Source organism: Strix uralensis, chromosome 3, assembly GCF_047716275.1.
Source record: "Strix uralensis isolate ZFMK-TIS-50842 chromosome 3, bStrUra1, whole genome shotgun sequence".
In the NCBI taxonomy this organism is placed as follows: Eukaryota; Metazoa; Chordata; class Aves; order Strigiformes; family Strigidae; genus Strix; species Strix uralensis.
Window position 1 is genome coordinate 2,262,839 of NC_133974.1, and position 23,685 is coordinate 2,286,523.

The 23,685-nt window shown below is 45.5% G+C and overlaps 2 protein-coding genes across 2 annotated transcripts in view; one reads left to right on the top strand and one right to left on the bottom strand.

Annotated features, from left to right (window-relative positions):
• FBXO16 (F-box protein 16) overlaps nt 1-20,725 on the bottom strand; it is a 37,670-nt gene extending 16,945 nt beyond the window's left edge. Inside the window, exons 1-4 of the mRNA XM_074864662.1 lie at nt 20,688-20,725; nt 13,824-13,966; nt 8,091-8,126; nt 119-325 (exon numbers count right to left, since the gene is read on the bottom strand). Coding sequence (XP_074720763.1) covers nt 119-325; nt 8,091-8,126; nt 13,824-13,919 — 339 coding nt within the window. The 5' untranslated portion in view covers nt 13,920-13,966; nt 20,688-20,725. The remainder of the gene's footprint in view (nt 1-118; nt 326-8,090; nt 8,127-13,823; nt 13,967-20,687) is intronic.
• A 233-nt stretch (nt 20,726-20,958) lies between these two features.
• The window catches only part of FZD3 (frizzled class receptor 3), a 60,410-nt gene continuing 57,683 nt past the window's right edge, over nt 20,959-23,685 (top strand). Inside the window, exon 1 of the mRNA XM_074861292.1 lies at nt 20,959-21,060. The gene's annotated coding sequence lies outside the window, so the exon portion shown is untranslated. The remainder of the gene's footprint in view (nt 21,061-23,685) is intronic.

The following is a 23,685-nucleotide window of genomic DNA, read 5'->3' on the forward strand; positions in this document are numbered from 1 at the left end:
GCATTATGAAGAACAGCACTGGTGTGTCTTTGCTGAAAACTAGTGCTGTTTCCTTTTTTTTAACTAGCTTGACCTTGACCTGACTTTCTGAACTTTAGGTATGTGTTGGCTTTTTTACCTGTGCACATCGACAGAGGCTCCGTGGGTCCAGGAAGGAAAAAATGTATAAAGACAGGACTCTAGGAAGCCTTGTGGTAAAGTCTAGAGCCTCAGTGGGGACTCGATCCTGTAGCTGCTTGGCACAGAATTTCTGCTGTGATGGGGAGCAGCGTTCCAACAGGTCCACCAGGATCCTCCGCCTCTGACCATCTGTCCACTTGTCAAACTGAAAAAAGGAGTTTCAGGTTTTGAGAAACCGGAGATTCAGCTTCTTAAAATAAAGCACACATTTAAGGGAAGGGAAAGTGCATAAGCAGCAGCTTCTGATGACTCATTCAAGAGCAAAGCACGTGGGAACTGGGAACAAATGGAGAGGCTACTTTAAAAGAAACTCTGAAGCCACGAAACATATGATTTATAATCCTCAAAGGATCCAGGATGGCCTAGTCTAGGACAGACTCATGCTCACAAGACTCTTTGCTCTTGGGACCAGCTCTGAGACCTGGCTTTGCTCATGGAAAGGAGAAGACTCAGATGTGTGTTTACAGGATCAGGTCCCAAATTATAATGAGTTCAGTGCTGATTCCTCCTCTATCCTGACACTTCTATGTCCCCCATTACTGCAATATTTGAGTGCCTCACCATTTTTAAAGTATTTATTCTCACAATCCCACTGCATAGGAGAGAAATCCCCACCACAGAGAAGAGGAGCAAAGAGAAACCAAATCAGCTGCCCATGTCTCACAAGGAAAATCTGCGGTGCAGAGCCCGCAGCACGGTAACAAAGATTTTTCACAGCATTTCTACGCTTATGACAGGTATCTAAAGAGGTGGATTGAAACGGTCGTGGGAAGAAATAAGCACTTAGGTAACCAGACAAGCATGTATCGCTTTGCTACGACGGCAACAACAACGCTGCGTTGAGCGGAGTGGGGCAGAGCTGTGTAAACAGGGTGGGAGCAACGGTGGCGGTAGCTGGTGTTTAACTTGTGTTGATAGCAGAGGCTGGAAAGGGCCCCGTCAGCAGGAATCTCCTGGGAGGAGACTGACCTCATCGCCACAATCTGTGCAATCTGTCTCAAAACCTGCAAGAGCAGTCCTGGCTTCGAGGGCAGTGCAGAGTGCCAGAAGGGAGGAAATGTCAGAGGACCACGGCAGCGGCTGCAGGCAGGAGCAGCAGGAATCCCCGGCGGGAACTGCAGGGACAGTTAAACATGAACTTCCAGAGGCGAAATACGGACTTTGGAGAAGTCCCACTTCATCCTCCTTCCTAGCACAGCAAGAGCAACCCCAACCCAAACTCACCTTCTTTTCAAAGGCAAAACTGAACTGTTTGGGGAATTCCCCTATCTGGGCAATGCTGCTTTTCCCCACTGGTTTCTTTCTCACGCATTGGCCATCCCAAAAACACGCACCCTGCTTTCACCAGCCTGTTTCCTGAGGCCAGCTTTCCACAGCTGACAACGTGCTCTCCACAGGTCAAATCACAGCACATTCATTTTTGCATTTAACCTCAGGGGCATTTGAAGTCCTTATTTAAATGTGACCTCCAAAAACTAAAAGTAATAAGAAAAAGCATATATTTCTTCCAATATTTTTTTTTATTATGAGTGAACGGTTTAATGTCCAATGTTCCTTTTCAGAACAAACAAACTAGAAATTCAGATATTTTTTTTTTCTCTATTTCTCCCGCAAAAATCTATGGTCAAGTGGAGGACTGCCAGAATAATAGTTTAAAATATACTGTGCAGATGAAAGGTAATTGAGAAGGAATTTCTTTCCAGATAATTTTAAAGAACTCTTTGTTTCTTTATATTTACTTGTCTGTATTTAATTCCAGTACCGGAGAATGAACACTATGAAGTAAATAGCTCTTCTCCTTCTTGCAAACACCTCTGCAAAGGTCAGCAAGAAGACAGCATGGAATTGGCATTCCTGAGATCCCAGAGACAAAAAGCCAAAGAGAAGAAAGCTCCCAAATGTTCATGGCTTTTCAGACACAGAGAGTGAATTAAGGAATACACCCTTTTCCTCCCATCCCTGTTTTGCATATAACTTCCACCTCTAATGATGTTTAGCAGAGTACTAAGCAAAAACTGAAGCAGGACCTTTGGATTTGGGACTTAGAAACAGAATAAAATCAGACAAAGATGTACCAGAGGGGAACAGAGGAAGTTCTGCCTCTTCCCTTCCCACCCTCAGCTTGATATAAAAGGCTTTCTCCATTGCGTGGTAAAGGGGAAAAGCTTCTGCTGCACACACTCCCCATTCACGATCACAGCTACATCCTCTTCTCATTAAAACAATTCACAATCACCATTTTGCAAAGATAAATTTCTCCCATATAAGTTCCAGACACAAGGGGGTAACTGGCTTACTCTCTTTCACACCAAGATATTAAGAAAACTAATCAAAGCAAATCTAGCTTCTCTTTCAAGGAGACAGAATATTTGCTCCTATTTAACTCTTCCCCTTCTGCCACGGATTTTGCAATAAAGCAATTCCTCCCAGCATCCTCAGCCTGCAAGGGAAACTCCATTTAAATCAGCGCCACACAATCAGGAGCATGGGAACACGCAGCTTCTTCTCCATTGCATTCAGCAGCAGCCAAGTAGTTAAGTAGGCATAATTTGTCTCTTTTCCAGTATTAACAAGCATGTCCCCATCCTACATTTGGCTGCCTTTCTCCCCAGTTCCTCCCCTGGCATGTGATTACAGCAACCCAACCAGTTGGACCGGATTCCCCTTTTCAAGGTGCTGCACCTTCTCTATCCGCAGCTAGGAACACTTTTTCCCCTTTTCGGTGCCTTTCCCCGAGCCCTGGCAAACAATGTCTCCCCAGGGACTGTATGACATAAGGCTACGCTGGCAACGCACAGTGCTCAGTCCTTGCTTCTGCGATCAGTTTACAATTAATCCATGAGTGCACACACACAAATAACACAGGCTGACACTAAGGGGAGAGCCCAGGCCCTCAGCGCCCAAGTACAGAGGCTCTGCCGCTTAGCCTAAAGAGGCCCCTCTCCGCCGTAAGAGACAGGTTGTTTTACTGACTTGAACTGAAATGGGACATAATCCTCATCTCCAAACCAGCATATCAACATGAGTTCACAGGGTTACAATCACACACAGGCATCCCAGAATCACAGAATCATTCAGGTTGGAAAAGACCCTTGGGATCATCGAGTCCAACCCTCAGCCCGACTCTACAAAGTTCTCCCCTACACCACATCCCCCAACAGCTCATCCAAACGACCCTTAAACACACCCAGGGATGGGGACTCCACCCCCTCCCTGGGCAGCCTATTCCACTCTCTGACCACTCTTTCTGTGCTCTGCAAAGGTAGGTCTGAATTCACTAGTCACTGAGGCTCTTTTGCAGAATGTCTCGCAAGTAGATGGAGATGATTCACTTAGAGAGAAGCAATTTTTCCTTCCCTCCCCAGCCATCTTCTCCTGGTCCTGATAAAGGGATTTGGAGACCTGGGACCTGGGTGAGAAGGGAAGGGATGAAGCAGCCAGGCACCTGGTATCTATAAAATACACTAATCCACCCAATCAAATCGTAAACATCTCTGCTGCCAAGGAGCTCCGTGTCAGCAATTAGCAACTAGCCCCCATTCCTTTTTGCTTTCAGCACCGTAATTAAACAACTAAACCTGAAATTTTGCAAGAGGAGACTCCTGGGAAGACTGTTAAGGAAGACAAGCCAGCAGCCTGGTTACAAGAAGCACCCCTCAGCAGGAGCCATTGCTCCTGCACCTTGGCACCGAGCATGGGGTCAGGTCCTGGGTGAAGAGGTGTCTATAGGTGGGGGTCTGTGGTGAGTAGGGACGGGGTTCAGTTGCTCAAACACCAGTGCCCTGTCTTGTGGGGTATCCTGCAAAGTCTAGAGCTGCCACTTCAAGGGTGACAGTTGTCTGCAAGTCCTGCATCACATCTGCCGTGATATGAGAGGTAGATAATGAGACTAAGAGGTAAATAATGCATATGTCCCCACTATCATACTCTCACCCTTCCAACTGTGATCCAAACTGGATCCAAACTGCGTATTTGGCATGGTTTCTGGCCGAAGGTAATGTCTAAATTGTGTCTGAACAACGTCTGGAAGAGTGCTACTGGCCCAGGCCAAAATCGTGCCAGGGAGCGTGCTAACAATTTCATAGTGTGGATGAGCAAGTTCCAGTACCTGGGTACACTCAGATGTGCTGTATAAATTACCAGCGGAAGATGTAGCCCACAGGGTGAGCTGAATCACTGTCTGGGCTCCCCTGACTTGTCTACATCTCATTTGGCTGTAATGGAAGCTGAGACGCTCAGATCACCTGGAGACACTGAAGCTTAGGTGTCTTAATCTACAGGTTCAACCCCAGCTTCATTGTCAACTTATTAACCTGGGTGTCAGCATGATAGCACTGAGCATTAAGGTAGAGCAAAACGCTTTTATGTTTTTTAAATTAATGGGAGGAATTTTTGGCTTGCAGAACACAGCAGAAAGGGAGGCTGAGGCAGCACGTCAAGGCATCTGCCCTGGGTGCAATACAGAATAAAAGCAACTAGAATAAAACAGAAAAATTAACAGAGAGATGTTAACCCTTTCACAGTTTAACCATCAAAAGGGTTTCAACTGAAAGACAGCAGCACAATTCCTCTTTTATAACTATCTGGATAGTGTTTGGGTAAAGGAGTTGGTGTGAAGGAAATTCATCGCAAATGCCTCCAGCAGGATCAAAGCCTGCAAATACTCATGCATGGGAACAGCCACGTGAGACACGACACATCACCACTGCTTCCACTCTGTGCAGCAATAATACTTTGCAGAGCTGAGCACAACCTGAGACAGCCAAAAAATTGTAGAGGGTCCCATCGTGCATTTTGGATACTCCAGGTGACAGCACAGCCAATCCCATGCCCTTTGGAGCTGCCCAGCAGTGCACAAACAGAGAAATAAAATCCCTCAGGTCAGCTAGTTCATTGTTTCTCAACCTGTGTTTTATGGACTACAACAGTCCAGGAGACATCAAAGATGCTCTGTGGCACAACTGGGAAAAAAATAACTAAATGAAAATGCACATACATAGTCCCTGAATGCATGCAAATAAAATCAGGAAGAAGAAAATAAACAATGAGCATTCAAAGTTTAATCTAATCTTTATTTGGCTGTAAAGGAAAACCACTGTGGCAATGCCACACAAGGCAAACTGTTCTGCTTTCCCAGCAGGTTGGATGGTCCTTTGGTGTAAAAAGGTTGAGAAACACTGAGCTAGTTCATCTCCTGCCACAAGGCAGGATCCACTCTACCTAAACCATTCCTGACAAGTGTTTATCTAACCTGTCCTCAGAAGACTCCAGCAATGGAGATTCCAGCCCTAACCCCTAGGCAAGCTACTCGGGCAGTGAATTATCTGTAGCATTGGCTTTTGCTGATGTCTAAATTGTCTCCATCACAGCAATTCAAGCCCATGATTTCTTGTCCTATCCAATGTGAACACAGAGATCAGATCATTCCCTTCCTCTTTTCAGACATCTTGTGTGCCATTGGAAAGATGTTATTATGTCTTTTTTCCATCTTCCCTACAGCAAAGGGATTGTTTTCATATTTTCTGGGCCTGAGACTGTTCTCACATATGACCTGTTCTCAGAAGTACCTCCAGTTGGTCCTCAGATTTCTCAGAATGCAGGGGCCAGAACTGGGGATGGTTCTGCCTTTCAGTCAGCTCTTTGGGATATTTCCCTGCATTACAATTATAAGGCACTGTGAGCTTACATTCAGTTTGTGATCCACCATAATTCCCAGGAATTTTTTATTCAGAACTGCTGCACACTTGGGTTTTCTCAGATCTGCAGTTTTTATAAATGTCATTCTCACATGCAACACTTTTCACTTGTCCTTATCAAACCACAGATCATTTCATTCTGATTTCCAGTCTCCAAAGTTCGTGAAATCTCTCCAAGCCTGGTATCATCTGCAGATTTTCCATTCCATCATCCAGATATTGCTGAAAACGCTTAACAGTTCTGGACTTAGGACAGACTTCAGCCTTCCAGTTTCATAATAAAGCATTTACAATGACACTGAATCTGGGTTCCCAGCCATACAAACCCACCCTTCAGCAGTTTCATCTAGTCCATGCTTCCTGAGAGCACTTTGAGCAGGTCATGTGAATTAACAGAAAAACTCCTGCCCAGAGCACTGTGATTTCTCGACACAGTTTCTCTCAAGCTCAGAGTGCTCTAGGCTTTGCATACCAGATATTATAATGCCACAGGCTTTGAAGGGAGTGAAGAGCAGCTTTTGTGCTTTCTGCCCTGTTTTCATTGGTATGATGGATGACAGAAGTGCAAGGAGAATTAGATCTGAAGGAGCGTGATGAGAGCTACTGATCTAGTGTCATGCAAAGGGTCAGAAATTTAACCTTTTAGAAGATGATTCAGCACTCATGTGTGTTTGGAGGAAGGCTGTTTCCAGATTTTACCTCTTTCACTGGGGGTTCTAATGAAAACATTTTTGCCCTTCTGCCAGTATATCCCATGGGCATTTTAAAACACCCAACAATTTTCAAGAGACAGGTTTTAGGTCTGTCAGTTACTGACTACCATGCTAAAAGGTGGGTTTTTGAACAATAATGATTCCATTTTTTTTTTTCTTGGTGTCCATGAAATTCCTGATTATCAATATGCATGCATGTCAACAAGCTATGGAAAGCATATTTCCTATAAAGATAAATAATCCTCATGAGCTTAAATAAAATACTTGTCTGTAAAGACCAGTTCACATGCAAAAAATTTCCACGAGTGACCTATTCAGCATAAAGAATAAGCATCACAGTTCAAATAAAGTTACTGTGCAAATACTCTTTATCAAAGAGTGCTGATAAGGAGCATCATATCTATATTTCTGTTTAGCTTGTGTATGATATGTGACGACATAACTAGTTCTTTGGTTTCATTTAAAATGATGTGCACAGGGCTCAACCATACAGTTACTATCGAGCCACATTAATGCATTCACTGAATTCACTCATTTATTGCAATAAAGTCCCCGAGTCTGCATTCCTGTTTGCACAGGAGACTGAGCAGATTACAGCTGCCTTCCCATAATGGCCTGTAAATGGATTTTGCCGTATAAAAGAGAAAGCACAATGCGATATTTAAGGTGAGTTTAGGACTAGGGCAAATCTTGTGCCATTGCACGCTCTGCCATCAGCTTCCTGGGTAGGCCAGGTAGAGTTGGATGCCTTTCAAGCAGCCAGCTACGATTCCCTTCATAGGCTATGGAAGGAAAGAGGCATCTCTATAGGGCTGATCCTTCATCCTACATTAAGTGGGATGAAGTACCGCTTTCTCTCTGTTGACTCTACAAGGACCCTGTGATGATCAGAGCAGCCAGGCTTAAATATTATATTTCAGACATACACACCTGGCCAGAGAAACCCCATCCCGAATGCCTAACATGCAGCCATTTGTGGTTGGGGCAGACAAATCCTATCTCATGTCTTTCTGTGCCTCATTTTTTCATCCGCAAAATAGGGTGACAGCACTTTCATGTCACATGTTGGAGCTGTGAAGATAATGGCAGTACCAAATTGTGAGGTGCTCACTGATTACAGTATTAGGAGCAATATGTGTGCACTTGGTAGATAATATGTCATTTCTTACAGGTTTCAAAGACCTTCTAGCAGGTAATGGCAATACCTAAATATCCAGTACCGTCTTTGAAGACTTCACAGACTTTTCCCAGGGTTTGTTACCCCATTTCAGATCATTCTGATGATGGGATATGATTTCCCAAGTTCAGAGCTTAGAGAATGTGGGCACTGAGGGAATTTACACCTTTACCTTCCTCAAAAGTAGAGCAGTTACAGCTCACTTTCACATCAGGAAAATGAACCCCTTTTTCAAAATAGGATTTTACATTCCCATTATAACAATCTCTTGGTCAGTTAGAAATCGAGTTGTATTTAAATATATATTTAAAGAGAAAAGTTTACCCATTTTCCAAGCAGGGCTCTTCTTTCTTCGAATACCTATAATACATACACACACAAATAAAATTGAATATTTAAAGGGGATTCAGTATGTGCTAAGAAAAGTACAACTTGAAAAGCAATAAAACAATCTACAAAATATAAACAGAATCACTGAATGGAAGAGTTTAGAAGAAACCTGTGGAGATCCTTTAGTCTAAACTCCCTGCTAGGGTCAACTAAAGCAGGTTGCTCAGGGTCACGTCCAGATGGGTTTTGAATGTTGTCTTGGATGGAGACTCCACAACTTCTGTGGCACCTTGTTACACCCTCACAGTAAGAACATTTTTTCTTATGTTTAAATGGAATGTCCTGTATTTTGATTTGTGGCTATTACCTCTTGTCTTTTCACTGGATGCCACCAAGAAGAGTCTGGCTCTGTCTTTACCCCTCTCATCAGATATCTATACGCATTGATAAGGTCCTCCATGAGCCTCTTTTCTCTAGGCTGAACAACTTCATATCTCTCAACCCTTCCCTATACATCAGATTCTCCAATTCCTTAATCATTTTTGCAGCTCTGCGCTGGCTTTTTTCCAGACAGTCCATGTCTTTCTTGTACTGGGGAGCCCAGAAACAGACACAGCATTCCAGATGTGTCCTCACCAGTGCCGTACAGAGGAAGGATCACCTCCCTTGACCTGCCACCTACCCTCTTCCTAATGTAGCCCAGGATGATGGTGACCTTCTTTGCTGGCTCGTGGTTAACTTGGTATCCACCAGGACCCCCAGGTCATTCTCTCCCAAGCTGCTTTCCAGACACTCAGTCCATTTCTCCAGCCTGTCAAGGTCCCTCTTAATCACTGGACCAACCTGCTCAGGGATGTGGTAGAGTCCCCATTGCTGGAGGTTTTCAAGACACAGTTGGACAGGAGGCTAGATAATCTCACCTAGGCTCCCTTTCCCACAAAAGGTTGGACCAGATGCTCTTTTCAGGTCCCTTCCAACCTGGCTGTTCTATGATTCTATGATTTATGAGAGCACAAACATCTGGTCAAACAACTACTCTTCCCAATTCTGTATCATCTTCAAACTTGCTGAGGGTGCACTCTGCCCCATCATCCAAGTTGTTAATGAAGATTTTAAATGATCCTGGCCCCAGTGTTGACCTCTGGCGTACTCCACTAGTGATTGGCCTCCAGCTGAACTTCGTGCTGCTGATCACAATCCTTTAAGGCCAGTGAGTCAGTTTTCAATCCACTTCTCTCTCCACTGGGACTTCATCAGCTTGTCTATGAGGATGTTATGGCAGTCAGTATTGAAAGCCTTACTAAAGTCTGAAAATCAATCAGTTTTCCTGGACCTCTCTTCTCTCCAGGACCACATCCTATGTGATTCTTCCACACAGATCTCTGAAGAGGTCAAAGTCTGCTCTCCTGAAGTCCAGGGTTGTGATCCTGCTATTTGTCTTGCTCTTTCCTCTCAGTATCCTGAACTCCATCATCTCCTGGTCACTGCCACCAACATTGTCCATGACCTTCACATCCCCAACCAGGCCTTCCTTCTTTGAGGTCCAACAGAACATCTTCCCTTGTTGGTTCCTTGATGACCTGTGTCAGAAAGTTATCATCAATGCACTCCTGAAACCTCCTGGATTGCCTGTGCCCTGCTGTATCGCCCTTCCAGTAGATATCAGGGTGGTTAAAGTTCCCCATGAGGACCAAGGCCTGTGAACACGAGGTTTCTTCCAGTTGTCTGAGGAAGGCCTCATCTACTTCTTCCTGATCTTCTTCAACTCTACAGGCTGGTTCTTCTGGAAGGCTCCTTTCACTCCCTAAAGTTCAAGGGCTATGCGTGCACGACAGCGAAGGAGAACTCTGCAGACTTGCTGCAATGTGCTACCTCTCATCTCCAGCTCCCTTCTTTGAAGCTGCTGCACACACGATGTGCCAACATAGCACTCTACTCTCTCGGGCATACAGTGATGTCTTGTGTCTCCTGTGCTTTGATAAGACCAGAAGCTGGGCTTCCCACCTCTTCATTTTAAGAAATTTCAGTTCTCCTGAGTTGCAGACACTGAGTGCCTGAAATCTCCTAGAATGGATACAACATGGGTAGCTCTCACACAGCCCTGGTGATGGCTTCAATCTTAACGCAGCAAGACCATTAGGAGTAAGATTGTAAGACCAGTCTTTGTTCCCTGGGCACTTTACAGTGACAACTAACAAGAAGGATGATCAGTATCAAAATACAGCGGAGGATTTATGATGTTGACCTTTATCCATAGGGAGCTAGACCTGAAAGCACTAGCACGTGGCTTCCCTCTACCACAAAACTGCCTTCTCTACTCAGGATTGTGACCTGGGAAGAGAGGAAATGCTGTAGATGATTTTTCCAGAAGACAGATCAAAGAGGAAAAAGCCCAGCTTATAACTGCACATAAAAACAGCTATTAACCACAACTAGGAAAACATGCTTGATCATTATAAACTCCAAACATGTTATTACTATGACACCCTGCAAAGAAGGTTCCTGCGGAGAAAGACATTATCAGTGCTGCAGTAGTACAGCAGCTGACAGCCTTAGCTCTGTCTCTCTCAGCAGGAGTGTCTCTTGTGAGGGGTGGAAAATGACATTTCTTTTATTTGTACGTTGACAGTTATTATTCGCTTTATTTGCATGTGGGACACTTGGCAAAGTGCAAAAAACCAAAACCTAACGAGCTGAACTTGGAAAAGGATTTGCCACAAGCAAGTGATGAATAGTCAAAGATCTAAGTTTTGGGTTGGATAATTCAAGGGGAGCAGGAAGCTATTTATATAACTGGAAGCAATGTTAATGGTCTTTGATCAAAGAAAGACACATATTTGCTTTCAGCATTCTTGGAGATACATCTGAGCCAACTCTGTCAGAAAGTTCTGCCTACTCCAGGCACTTGGAAGCATTAATTAGCAACAGAATGGCCCAGAATTGGTATAATCATCCACCGCCTTAATCAAGTCCATGTTTACTGCCCTCTCCTCCAAGGCCTTGGAGTTACACCTGCAGTGTGCCTAAGCTGGCTGGCCTTGGACACAACCTGAGGCCTAGGTTGCTCCTGAGATCTACCATCTCACATCCATGTCTTCAGGTGGTTTTAAATAAGCTCAAGTTCAAGGCTGTCTGGCAAATCCCTCCACCCCTTGCTGCAAATGCCACTGGAGGCTCTTCTACCCCATACCTGAAGTACTGCCCAGCAGAAGGCAAATCATCTCCTGACTTCCAGTCCTTCCTTAAAGCAGGACTGATGCTGAAGTCTGTCCGCTTTTGCTGCGGGTGAGCAGGCTGCCCTGCCTCCTACCTTTACGTCATCCTTAACTGTAGCACAGCCTTGGCATATCTAAGACTCCACCTCTGGTTTTCTGACCATGAATGCTGCATAACTGGAGGTTTTGTAATTCTGGCTTCTTGACTTTGGTCTGCCCCTGATGGTGATCCTGGCTTTCAAACAATTATGACTGCCTGTGTCCCAGTAGTAGCACCCTGGATAGTCTTTTCTGTTCTAACAGCTGCTGTTAAGGGCAGAAAACCATAGATGGAGGCAGCAGGACTCGGGATGTACGATAGGCAGTAGAGAGCTGGGTCCTACCAATAGTACAGACAAGTCTACTCTTGGGCATGTTTGAAAATCCAGGGAAATCTACAGAACTGTTAATGCAGTACCGCCAGGATTACCCAAAATTAGACAGGTAGCAAATTTATACTACTAACTGTTCTTGGGTCTGATCCCAACAATGGTTTAGATGGAGCTTAAATGCTTCTGCCTTGGATCAGCTCTGAATTCCCACCACTCATGCCCCTCATTGCCTATTCTACTAACAAGTACATTTCTTATGCATCTCTTCTCTCTGTGCTTTCATCTTCTCACTGTTTTCCACATACCTTCTATCTAGAAATGCTTTTCTCTCTTCATGCTTTCTCTTAACTCAAGAGTGCAGAAATGAACAGAGATGATTGTATGAAAACGGCGCCTTCTTGCTCACTAGCACCTTACATATATCAGTTGGATTATCTCCTGATTTCAGCTGTCAGCAATACTTTTGTTGCAACTATTTTTTTTCCTGCTAACACTGCAGAGCAGTATAGTGATATACAAAATGGAGTTTCAGGCAGATCAATGCTTTAAAACCTGGATCAGAAACAAGCAAACACTTTTTATCATGAATTTCATCACTGAGCACAGGTCTGGGAGCTTATGGTATGTTCTTTCCTACCTGGAACATCATTAAGCATTGGAGTATACAACGATCCAATACGAGCACCTAAAAGTTTTGCTGCAGCCCAATGGAACATCAGACTGCCTAAGGAGCAGGGGAATAAGAAGTTGGGAAGGGTGTTTTTACCCACATACTTATTGCTAGTTAGATCATACTTTATTGCACAGTGATGTGCATCTGTAAAAAATATGTTTTATGGGGTGTAGGAAACAGACATTAAAATGATTCAAAGGCTGGAGAAGATGCCAGATTGAAAGGACTTCAAAGAGCTCAATCTGTTTAGTTTATCAAAAAAGTTCAAGTGTTGGCTTGAAGCAGGGTAAAAGTCCTTCCACAAGGTAAAAATACTGATTACAGAAGAGTTTAATAAGCTTGGAAGAGAAGATTTAAATGATGGAAGCTAATGCTAGAAGTATTTAGACAGGAGACAAGGTTTCATCTTTTCATGGTACAGGGGATTAATCATGTGAAAATTATTAGGGAAGTGATGAAATTTTCATTTTATAAGAAATGAAGGTACTTAACCCCAAAGGAAGTCTGGATACCTTCATGGAAGATATGTTTTAGCCAAATTCCAGTTACTGAGCTCAAGACCAGGAGAACTGTCTAAAACAAGAGGGCCCAAAAAATCCAGGAAGCCAGGCTACATGATGTAATGGCCCACTCTGGATTAAATTCTATGAATCATCAACAGAAATTTAAACTGAATTCTGAAGGAGGATTATGCTCCTGGTGATGCAGGAGCCAAAAACCCCTCAGTCAGTTATGTTAGCAGATCCCAGATATAGTATACAGAGTGGGAGGTTAGGAAATGCATCTCGTTATTTATAAATTGAGTGCATCACTTCAGTTTCCAAAATATCAAGCTAGCCTCGTCAGTGCTGGGTTTAGCAGAGAAGCCAGAGCAGGGGTACTAAAGCCTTTCCTACGCGCTGAGATGGAGGACACTAGCCACTTGGACACCTACACTGATACTCAGCTTGCTCTGGGGTTAAACTGAAGTCTTCTGTTGCAAAAGACGAATGGTTTGGCAACTTTCACTGGGAAATGAATACACATTTTTTGTTCAAAGACTACTAATTTGGCAAAATAACAATACTTCAACTAAATACTTGTATGCTTTAAACAACATACATTAGAACTTTCAGTTTTTACATATTAGGTTTTTTATATATATATGTATACATAATAAAGACTGTATGTGTGTTTGATATATACATACTTCTAATAGTAAACAAAATCTTTAAGTTGTTGTTCCATTACTTATGATCTACACAGGCAAAAGCATAAGTTAAATTTTCTGCCACTTGAGAATTTGTGAAGTGAACCTGAGAACTGGCCTTAAGATTTGAGAATATTCAAAATCTGACTAGACAAGATCCTGAGCAAATGCTCTAGCTGACACTGCCTTGAGGAGCTGGCCTAGATGTTCTCCAGAAGTCCCTTCCGACCTCAACAATTCTATGATTTTATGAATTTGACCCATTTGCACAGAACTTACCTTGTCATTCATGAGCTGATGGTTCAGTGGAGTCCATGTGCTCATCTTGGTCTGTAGCTTGGGGCCATCCATGTTTCTAGGAGGTGCAAATGCCATAGGTATGGGAGATGGTGGGTCCTCTGATGTCTCAGCAGCACCTACGGCTGCAAAATTGAACAGAACAAAGACCAACATTATCTCTGTGCTACTCCATTATAGCATGTTAGTGAAAAAAAATAAGTTTAAGAAGGAATCCAATGATTTCACAGCATAGCAATGATACAAGTAAAATTATCTGAAAATCAGTTAGGGTAAGGGCTTTTATTTTATATACTCACAGTAACAGTGACAGAAAAGGCCAGATTTCCTGATGGAACCTCAGTGCACTAATGGAATGTAAATACTTAATAATTAAGTAGATCTTCCCCATCACAATTATTATTGAATACGCCTTTGATTTTTGCTGCATGAATGATCACAACAGGGTATTTGCAGCAAGCTAGAAAGTACATGAAATTTCTCTTTCCAGTTGCTGCCACTAAAAAATGGAGATAATTCGTGCATCTACTTAAGTGACACTAGCTAGGTTTTTACTGATTTTGATGGGCATATAATGCCAAGTCTCAAAGGGCCAATTTGTTTCTGTAACACTTAACTGAAAGAATGAAATCCAAAATGGTTCAGAATTGACTGAAATCTCTCAGGGTCCTGTGTTAGACAGATTGGTTTTGATGGTTTGGGCTGCCTGTGCTGCTCTTTTAGACAAAAATTTCTACATGAAGTAAATCAGACGTTTAACAAAATTTTCCCTTCCTTTTTGTAACACCCAATAACTGGACTTTGTTCAGACAAAGTAATTTCTTCATAAATTCTTGCCCAAACATAGGAAAAGCTTTTTTTTCCTTCATCTTCTATCCTGCAGCTGGATTCAGCAGGATAATGTCATTGCTCACCTCAGGCATCCAATTTCCAGACTGCAGGCTTAAGCTGCAGCAGCCTGAAAACCAAGTCATTTCTTTACCACATTAAAAAAATATCTCAGTTCCCTGCATATAGTTATTAGGCAATTTTTCTGTAAACACTTCAGATCGTTTTAAAGCTTCACAGTGACAAGGTGAATAATAGGACTTTTGGAAGAAAAGAAAAGGCAGATCCACTAAGTAACTCCAATATTGTGTTGCCAGCCTGCCCTGAACCCAAGCAGTTCAAAACCCACCCAGCAAAAGGACTTTTCTAGCTAATACAGCTCTGAGGCTCACAAGACACATCTTCATGAAAGCCCAGTCCCCCATTCCTTACCCAGACACAATTCCTGTCTATATTAATGGAAGATTAATCTTCAAAACCCACTGCAGGATCTGTCTGGGCACATCACCTTTTTGATTAGTTTTTCCTCCCTTTCCTTCCTAAGTTATTCCAGAATCAAAGAAAAATAAAGAAAAAAATGAAAAATCTGTTATATCTCTCTCTCTGCATCTGGTGATGTAATATGGTCCGTGGTTAGGAAATAAGTTCATTACAAGAATCTGAGTTCTTTCTCTTTTTTTTTTCTCAAGATCCTTAAATAACTTATTGTCTGCATACTGCAATTTTAACTTCCCAGAGAGAAGCCACCAAAAGCTAAAAGACTTACTAAGGTTTCAAACTCTCACATTCTGTAGTTGGCCAATGTTAGAGGCTTCTTGTGCAACTGAGTAGGTGCATTTGGAATACACATTGCAATGGGATCACTTACTGGGTTGGTTTGGTTTTGTTTTGTTTTTCTGCAAGGCCCCTGCCCTTTTCAAGGCACAGAAATACAACATTACAAGCTAGAGAAACAGTTCCACTGCCAAAAAAACAGGTTCAGGCAACCATGTCCTGTTTTTCAGGGACAACCTTCTCCATTAGTCACAAAACCATCAGTTGTCGCTGCAGCACACTCCCAACCCTGGATTCATGTTCCCGTTTCCCTATGCTTTCTTGGTGCTGCGTTCACAAAGCACCTCCGTGAGCTGGCGTGTTCGCAGCTCGTAGCCCAAAGAGGCAGTTGTGCCTCTGGACCCTCTTCACTTTCTGTGCCAAAAATGTGGCTCACAGCACACCTGGCAGAAGTCATATTCCCAGCTGCCCATGCCATAAAACTTCTTGAATTGCACTTGATGTTCAAGCACGATGCGTAAATAGGGCTGCAAAAGCAGGTACCATCAGGCAAAAAGGTGAGTGTAGCCAAATATTTTAACTTTGTACAAGGTGTGCCAGCCTGCCACTCCTCCCTTGCCACCCCTTTGGTAGCACTGTCACACAACCACCGTCTGCTCTGCTCCTCATGTCCCCAGCTACACTCAAAATCACGATGAGGGGAGGGAGGCAACCCCAAGGCCAACCTCAGCGGTGTGTGTTTGCAGGAGGAATTCTTTGGTGAAGTCAGGAGTGTGCAACGTCACTTTAGAGCATGCTGTGGGTTCCTCAAAGGCACGTTGTACATGCTGGGACTCGGTGTGCTTACTTATTAGGTGGCCTTGAATTTCATGGGATGCATCAGAGGAGCCAAAAGCATTAGAAAATATAGAAGCACTTCACCTGTAACATGCAGCTAGCCTAAAATTGGACTGCAAGCCTCCTAAGAAGAGACTTGCTTTACCAACTACAGTTCAGCTGCCTGTTCCCCAAAGGAAAACCTGTGCTTCTTGTCTTCACCCTGAACTCTCTATCCCTGGCAGGATTAACAGCTAATCTGGCTTCTTCAAGAGCCTAGAGTAACTCTGATCAGAGCTAATCTATGACGTGATACTGAGGCGGCGGCAGCAGCTTGCTCAGTACACATTAAGAAGCAGCTGGTGTACTGTGCAGAGCAGCGATTGTCAGGCTGTTTAGCCAGGGCCCCACTTTTCTTCTGTAATAGTTGTTATCTTTGGACTGGCTGCCCAAAATAACATTCCAGAGATTGCTCCAGCTCGTTCTTCACGTATCTTGGGATGAAATTCATCAAGCTCAGCTGATCTGAAAACATTCAACCAGCAAGAGATGTGAGATGAGGTTAACAAGAAATCAGACTTTAAATATATATAAGGAAAATGTTGGTTCACTACCCAAAGAGGAAAAGCTATTGACACAAGATGCCAAAAAAATTATCCATTATTCTTCTACTAGGAAAAATAAAAAGGCAATGTAGGAGCAGGTGGGCAGGCATAGTAAATACCAGTGCAAAAGGGATTTGGGGGCAAGATGAAGTTTTGTGAGTATATACAGTGTTTTCAAGCTGTTTGATGAACTTCACACCAGGTTGGTTGGAGATCTCCAGATGTTTCAAAGCAGTTATCTTACACAGTTTGCAGAGAGCAGGTGAGCCTGGCAGAGGGCAAATGTTAAAAAAGAGTTAAACTTCCTGGGTTACTATAGCCAGAGAGTACATAGGAATGGTTCACAGTTTGAATGAAAGGATATAATGAGCAGGGATCCAAGAAATTTGTGCTTTTTGAGATGTATGAAGAAGGTATACATAATTTCCCAGTGCAGGAAACACGGATGGTGTTGTCTAGCAGTGAGAGAATCTCAAGAACGAAATCCTGCTGAAGCCAATGGAAATACTTTCACTGACTTCAGTACAAGTTGGGTCTAGCCCCTGGTTTAAAAAAATGCGATTGCATTTAAGAAAGATTAACAATACATAATGATCATATCATATTAACTAAGGGCATTGGAATAATTTCCTTTAGCTGGGTTAATCTCTGTTTAACCCTCTGGAATGACATTCCAGAGGTTTGTGCAAACCATACTCCAAACAAGTCCTTCAGAAGCAGACCTGCTTTGTTAATGTTTTTGACCACATCTCTCTAGCAGTAAGCCCTTGTGGTTCAGCAGATCCTGGTGCACGCTGAGGTTTAAGGATGCATTTTGCAGAGAAAGAGCCTAATCACATTAATCCATGTGACGACAATGGCACAGTCGAGGAGTTCAGTTGTGAATAAACAGAATTTAACTGAATCAATCTCAAGCTCAGGCAGGAAAGTAATATTTATTGTAAATTGTTATGTCGGCAATAAACAGTGTGATGATTGATGCTATGGGAGAAATGCTTTAAACAGCAGTAACAGAAAAACAATCTAGAATGTAGGCGAAACTATAGGGCATTCAAAATGGAAAAATTCAAGAGGGTAGCTCTGGGTGGGAAAGATAATGTGAAACAGACCCTCAGATGTAGGGGGACATGTAAAAAGATGGCAAGAGGAGAAGGGCAGGAGGCTAAGTGCACATTTGCAATGATTTACAGCAAGGAGGCCAATACTGCGCTCCTCCTTTCTCTCTAGCTAGCCCCCACCCACAAGCTGCAAAGCACTGCTGTCATCCAGCCCTCCACGTTTGTCACCTGCACGTTGCACAGTGAGCCCCTGCCCTCAGTGAACACGTCTGCTCTGACTGTAGGGTACTGCCAGTGTTCCCCACTACCGCATTAGTCTTCTCACGGTTGTCCCCAGTCCCACGGAAGGCCCTGTGACCCTCACGCAGGGGATCGAGGATCTCTGTGGTACCAATGCTACAGCATCAATAAACCCCAGCGCACGGCATCGCCACGGTACTGATAAACCCAAACACTTGCAGCACCTTGTGTCACTGATAGTTCTGCCTCTCCATAGCACCATCACCTCTGTGCACCTTGCACTGCACCAAACCAACACCCTTACCCCTGCCAGGGTGTGCTAGAAATATCTCTGTGCACAAGAAGCCAAGGTTTGAGTGCCCCTACGATCCCCCTTACCCCAGGCAGTGAATAACTAACTCTGCTTTCCTCGCTGCTCCATGATGCCCACCAAGGCCTCGGTACCTCCATCCCAGAGGTGATATGCTCCACTGACCCACAGACCTCAAATCCCTTGTGCTTCTCCATACTCTTGTCCCCTACTGATGCCCTTTCCATGCTGCTTTAACTTCCATACCCACTCTCTTTATAACCATGGCTCAAAACTGCATCAGAGGAGGTTCAGATTAGATTCTAGGAAATATTTCTTTACTGAGAGGGTGGGCAAACACTGAAACAGGCTTCCTAGAGAGGTGGTCGATGTCCCAAGTCTGTCAGCGGGGCATTTGGGCATTTAAGAGGCATTTGGACAATGCCCTTCACAACATGCTTTGACTTTTGTCAGCCCACAAGTGGTCAGGCAGCTGGACTAGATGATCCTTGTAGGTCCTTTCCAACTGGAACTATCCTATCCTATTGCCTTTACTCCACAGCATCACTCAGGTACCCTCTTTGGTCTTCAATAAACCCAGCAATCTCCCCTCCCTGGTGGTGTCAATACCTGACTGCTCTCCTCTGTGTCCTCATTACAGACGTTCCCCAGGAGCTGCTCTGAGCCCAGAAGCACTGACTCCCACTCCTGCTCCATCCACATCAGTCTCCTTGTGTTCTGCAGGGCCAATGTCCTCCCAGGACCTGTCACAGCACTGCATAGTCCCAGTGACACTACACCCAGGGGAACTGATCAGTATTGATCCTTAACACCCTTTCACCCCTAAATAAAACAACAGCGAGGTCCCTTTTATCCCTCAAGAATAAAGCATTTCCCTTTCTACCCCAAACCTCGTGGGATTTATATTGTTACACAGTTGGATGATCCATGGTGTTCTTACCTCAGATTCCACCAGAACTTCCCTAGTCCTGCAGCAGTTACACTGCCCAGTGTCCCCATGTCCTCTGATGCCCCGATAGCTTTCCCCACCCCACTTCAAAAGCTGGTAGCAAACCCCAGCTGCTCAGTACTTGTGTCCATAGATACCAGTGCTTTTTCTATACATTATCAAGTTTAAACTCATTGCATGATGTCTTTATGCCCAGTCCCTCTGAGCATTAATATTTCTAAGTACTCCTTCCACTCACATGTTGAAATCTCTTCCAGGACCCAAAGGCAACAACAATCCCCTCGGGCCCCTGGCCTGACAGTGCTGGCAGATGGGCAGACCCCAGGCCCATTGTGCCTTAGCGTCCCCCACTTCGCCACTGAGTGCATTAGAGACCCCCTTCCTCACAGCACGGGCCATGTTTGGTGCATACTAGGGTCTTCCATCTTCCTGTCAGACTCCCTCCCTGCATCCTATTGAATCTGTTACCCTCTCCACATGCTCTGTGGAGTCTGTACCCCCCTCTCTTTCCACTGTCCCCCCTGAAGTGCTGTGTTCAGCTCTGGGGCCCCCAGGGTAAGAAGGACATGGAACTGTTGGAGCAGGTCCAGAGGAGGCCATGAAGATGCTCAGGGGGCTGGAGCACCTCCTCTGTGAGGACAGGCTGAGAGAGTTGGGGGGGTTCAGCTGGAGAAGAGAAGGCTCCGGGGAGACCTTAGAGCGGCCTCCCAGGACTGAAAGGGGCTACAGGAAAGGGGGGAGGGACTCTTGATCAGGGAGGGAGGGATAGGACGAGGGGTAACGGTTTTAAACTGAAAGAGAGTAGATTTAGGTTAGATCTAAGGAAGAAATTCTTTCCTGTGAGGGTGGTGAGGCCCTGGCACAGGTTGCCCAGAGAAGCTGTGGCTGCCCCCTCCCTGGAAGGGTTCAAGGCCAGGTTGGATGGGGCTTTGGGCAACCTGGGCTAGTGGAAGGTGTCCCTGCCCAGGGCAGGGAGGTGGGACTAGATGATCTTTAAGGTCCCTTCCAACCCAAACCATTCTATAATTCTATGTGTCCCACTGCATTTGTATCCCCCTCCCCACGCCACACTGCATTTGTCCCCCCAGCGTTTGTCCCCTCACGCCCCACGGCAGTTGTACCGCCATCCCCATGCACGCCCTGCCCACCCCCGTGTGCCCCACGCTCTCCCAGGGGACCCGTCCACCCCCGTGTCCCCTCAAACCTCCGTCACCCCCCAGCTCGGCCTCCCTGAGGGCTCCAGCGCCGGGCCGGGCCGCCCCTCACCTGCTTCCTCCCGCCCGCGGGCGGCGCGGCCTACTCCTCCCGCCAGGCCGCTTCCCGTCGCTATGGCAACCGGCTCCTGCGCCCCTCCCCCGGGAGAGCGCCAGCCAATCAGATCCTACCGGCGGGGGTCGGGAAGGCAGAACGGCCGCAGGTTCCGATCTACCTAGCAACCTGCTCGGGCTCGTTCTGATTGGCTCGTTCGCTTCGGCAGGGAGAGGGGCGGGGCGCGGCGGCGCGAGGGGGCGGGGCGGAGGCGCGGGGCGGGGCGAGCGCTGCGGCGGGGTCGGGCGCGAGGAGGCGCGGCCGCTGCCTCCCGCCGCCGCCGCCACCTGAGGGGAGAAACGGGGCCGCAGCGGCGGGACCCCGCGCTGAGGTAACGGCGGGGACCTGGGCCCCGGGAGGCGCGGAGGGGGGCGGGATGGGAAGATGGGCAGGGGGTTTCCCTCAGGGATGTCCTTCTTTCACCCCCACAGCGGCCACCTCGCTCGCTAAGGGGCAGAGACACCCGCTCCCGGAGACGGCGCTGTGGGGGGCGGCCATGAAGCGTCCTCTGGGCGGGGGGAGTGAGCGGAGCGGAGGGTTAAGTCCTCCGCTCCGATGCGGCGGGCGGTCGAAGGACGGGGGATGCTAGTCCTGTCCTTCGCTGGGCGACATGGAGGTGCTGAATCCACCCCGTCTCCCTCAGCAGCGCCTCGGGGCCGGGAGATGCTGGTCCCCGGCATTCCCGATCCCTACCCGTGCGCTGGGGAGCCAGCAGAAGGGGATGCTAGTCCCATGCGTTTCCCTTCCCTTTCCATTAGGGACCCAAGGGGAGGGAATGCGAGTCCCAGGTGCTCTCCGTCCTTCCCCTCGCAGTGCATCGGGGACCCGAGGAGGAGAGGGTGCCTTTCCCCCCGCCGCACACACGCCCCGTCTTTTCTTCTGCAGTGCATTGGGGACCCCAGAGGCTGCTAGTCCCACGCTTCCCTCTTTTCATGTTGCAGTGCGGTAGCCGTGACCCAGGGGGAAAGGGATGCTAGTCCCATGCGCGCCTCCCTCCCCCTTTTCCGTGCAGGAGGGACCCAAGGGGATGTTAGCTCTGTCCTTCTTTTCCTCTTGCAATGCCGTGGGGACGCAGGGGGAAGGGGTGCTAGTCTCATGTACATATATATCTTTCCTTTTCCTTTGCAACGCAGCAGGAATCCAAGAGGATGCTAGTCCTGCATGTGCACTTGTTCCTTTTGCCTTTAAAACACAGTGAGGATTCCAGAGAAAAGGGGATGCTAGTTCAGCCTGCGCCCTACCTCCTCTTCCAATCTAAGGGACGATAACTAGCTCCCCCTCCAGTTCCTTCAGCTTGCCATGCGATATGAACTCAACTGGAGCGAGATGCTAGACCTGTCCCTCCATATATGTGGAGAATCTCACCAGAAGGGGTTTGTGCCTTTCCATCCTCCCTGCGGGGAGGGGAGCAGGGGCTGTCGTGGTGTCACTGTGCAGAGGGAGAGGGGAAGAGGAGAAACTGCATCTCTTCATTCTCATTCTGCGCTGTAGGTACAGTGAGGGGGAGCGTGGAAGAGTGGGAGAGTGTAATGTGTGCCCTCTTTCCTCCATGGGCTCCTAATTGAAATAAAGGATGTGGGGGATTGTAGTTGTGGTTCTCCCTTAATATGTAACAGAAATGGAACAGGGGAGTACAGCACTGGAGTTTCTTTCCCACTGACTAATTAAAATGGAGTTGGGAGAATAATGTATTCTCCTTTTGTGCCTTCATGTGGGTGGGAATGGGTTGGGGAAACGCTGGCAGTGCTTGTGTGCAACGAGTGAGTTCCTTTCCTTTCTCTGTGATCAGAATTGGGTGGGGAATGACTAAGGTGACATTCTCTTCTTGTCTTCTCACTTGTATGGGAGTCTAGTTTGATGTTTTATCACCCCATTTCTCTGGGACAGATAACTGTGAATTAATCCCCCTACATACTTTCTTTCTAAAGTCTGATGACTTTCTTCTCATTGCCCACCCCCCCACTTATTGCCCCCTTGGTAACTTCAAAAATTATTGGAAAAAAAAAAATTCACTTGTGGGAATCAACCCTTTTAATTTCACAATTTTCATTCTTTATAATAGTCATCTATGCATGTCTTAATTTATCCTTTAGAGCGGGAATTGGATGGGCTTCTTATGATTATAAATAATGTATAAATCCATAACCACACTAACAAACTAGCTGTTTCCTACCCCTTTTGCCTGCAGCTTTTTTTTGCAGTGCCTTGGGGTAGACGGGTAGGTATCCCCTCCTCCTCTTTTATCCCCAGTGTCATCGAAAGTGTTTTGGTTTTATATCCATATAAAAATAACCACAAAATTTCATATGTAGAGGCTTAACAAAGAGTATACAGAACTGGATTTGTGGTAAGAAACTCTCTTGACACTAAAGATTGCTTATTACAGCATTCATCTGTCTACACCAATTAATAGGTCATCTATATGCTTGTTTGCAAAACTTTCGTCTCCTTTCGCAATGGTAGGGTTGTCTTTTTTCTTAATTTCACTGAGATTTATTTATTTTTTTTCCATGAAAGGGCACTGCATGACTAGGCTATATAATTTGGTATTCTTTTCTGGATCTAGTAAATCTATTCTTAATTTCCTTTATGATATTATATAGTAATAAAATGGAAAAGTCCTGAAAGGACATGATGACTTTTGTTCTGCTTTTTGCACAGTTAAAACTTCTTGTGGCTTATTGAGTCTAGGTTTTTCCGTGTTTATTTCAGTTTGAGGCTGTGGGGAAGTCAGAAGATGGGTGGCTTTGTTTGGAGTCTCTACTTTGAATGTCATTAATATGATGATTTGTGTAAAGTGTTCTTGGAGTTTTTCCCAAGACTCTAGATCCTGACCTGGATTTGCCCAATGTTTATGCTTCTAACTTTAACAGAATAACCAGTGTGAGTACAGTTCATCTTATGTTGCTTCTGAACCTCTCTTATGAAGCGTTATCTACTGATCACTGCTGGGATA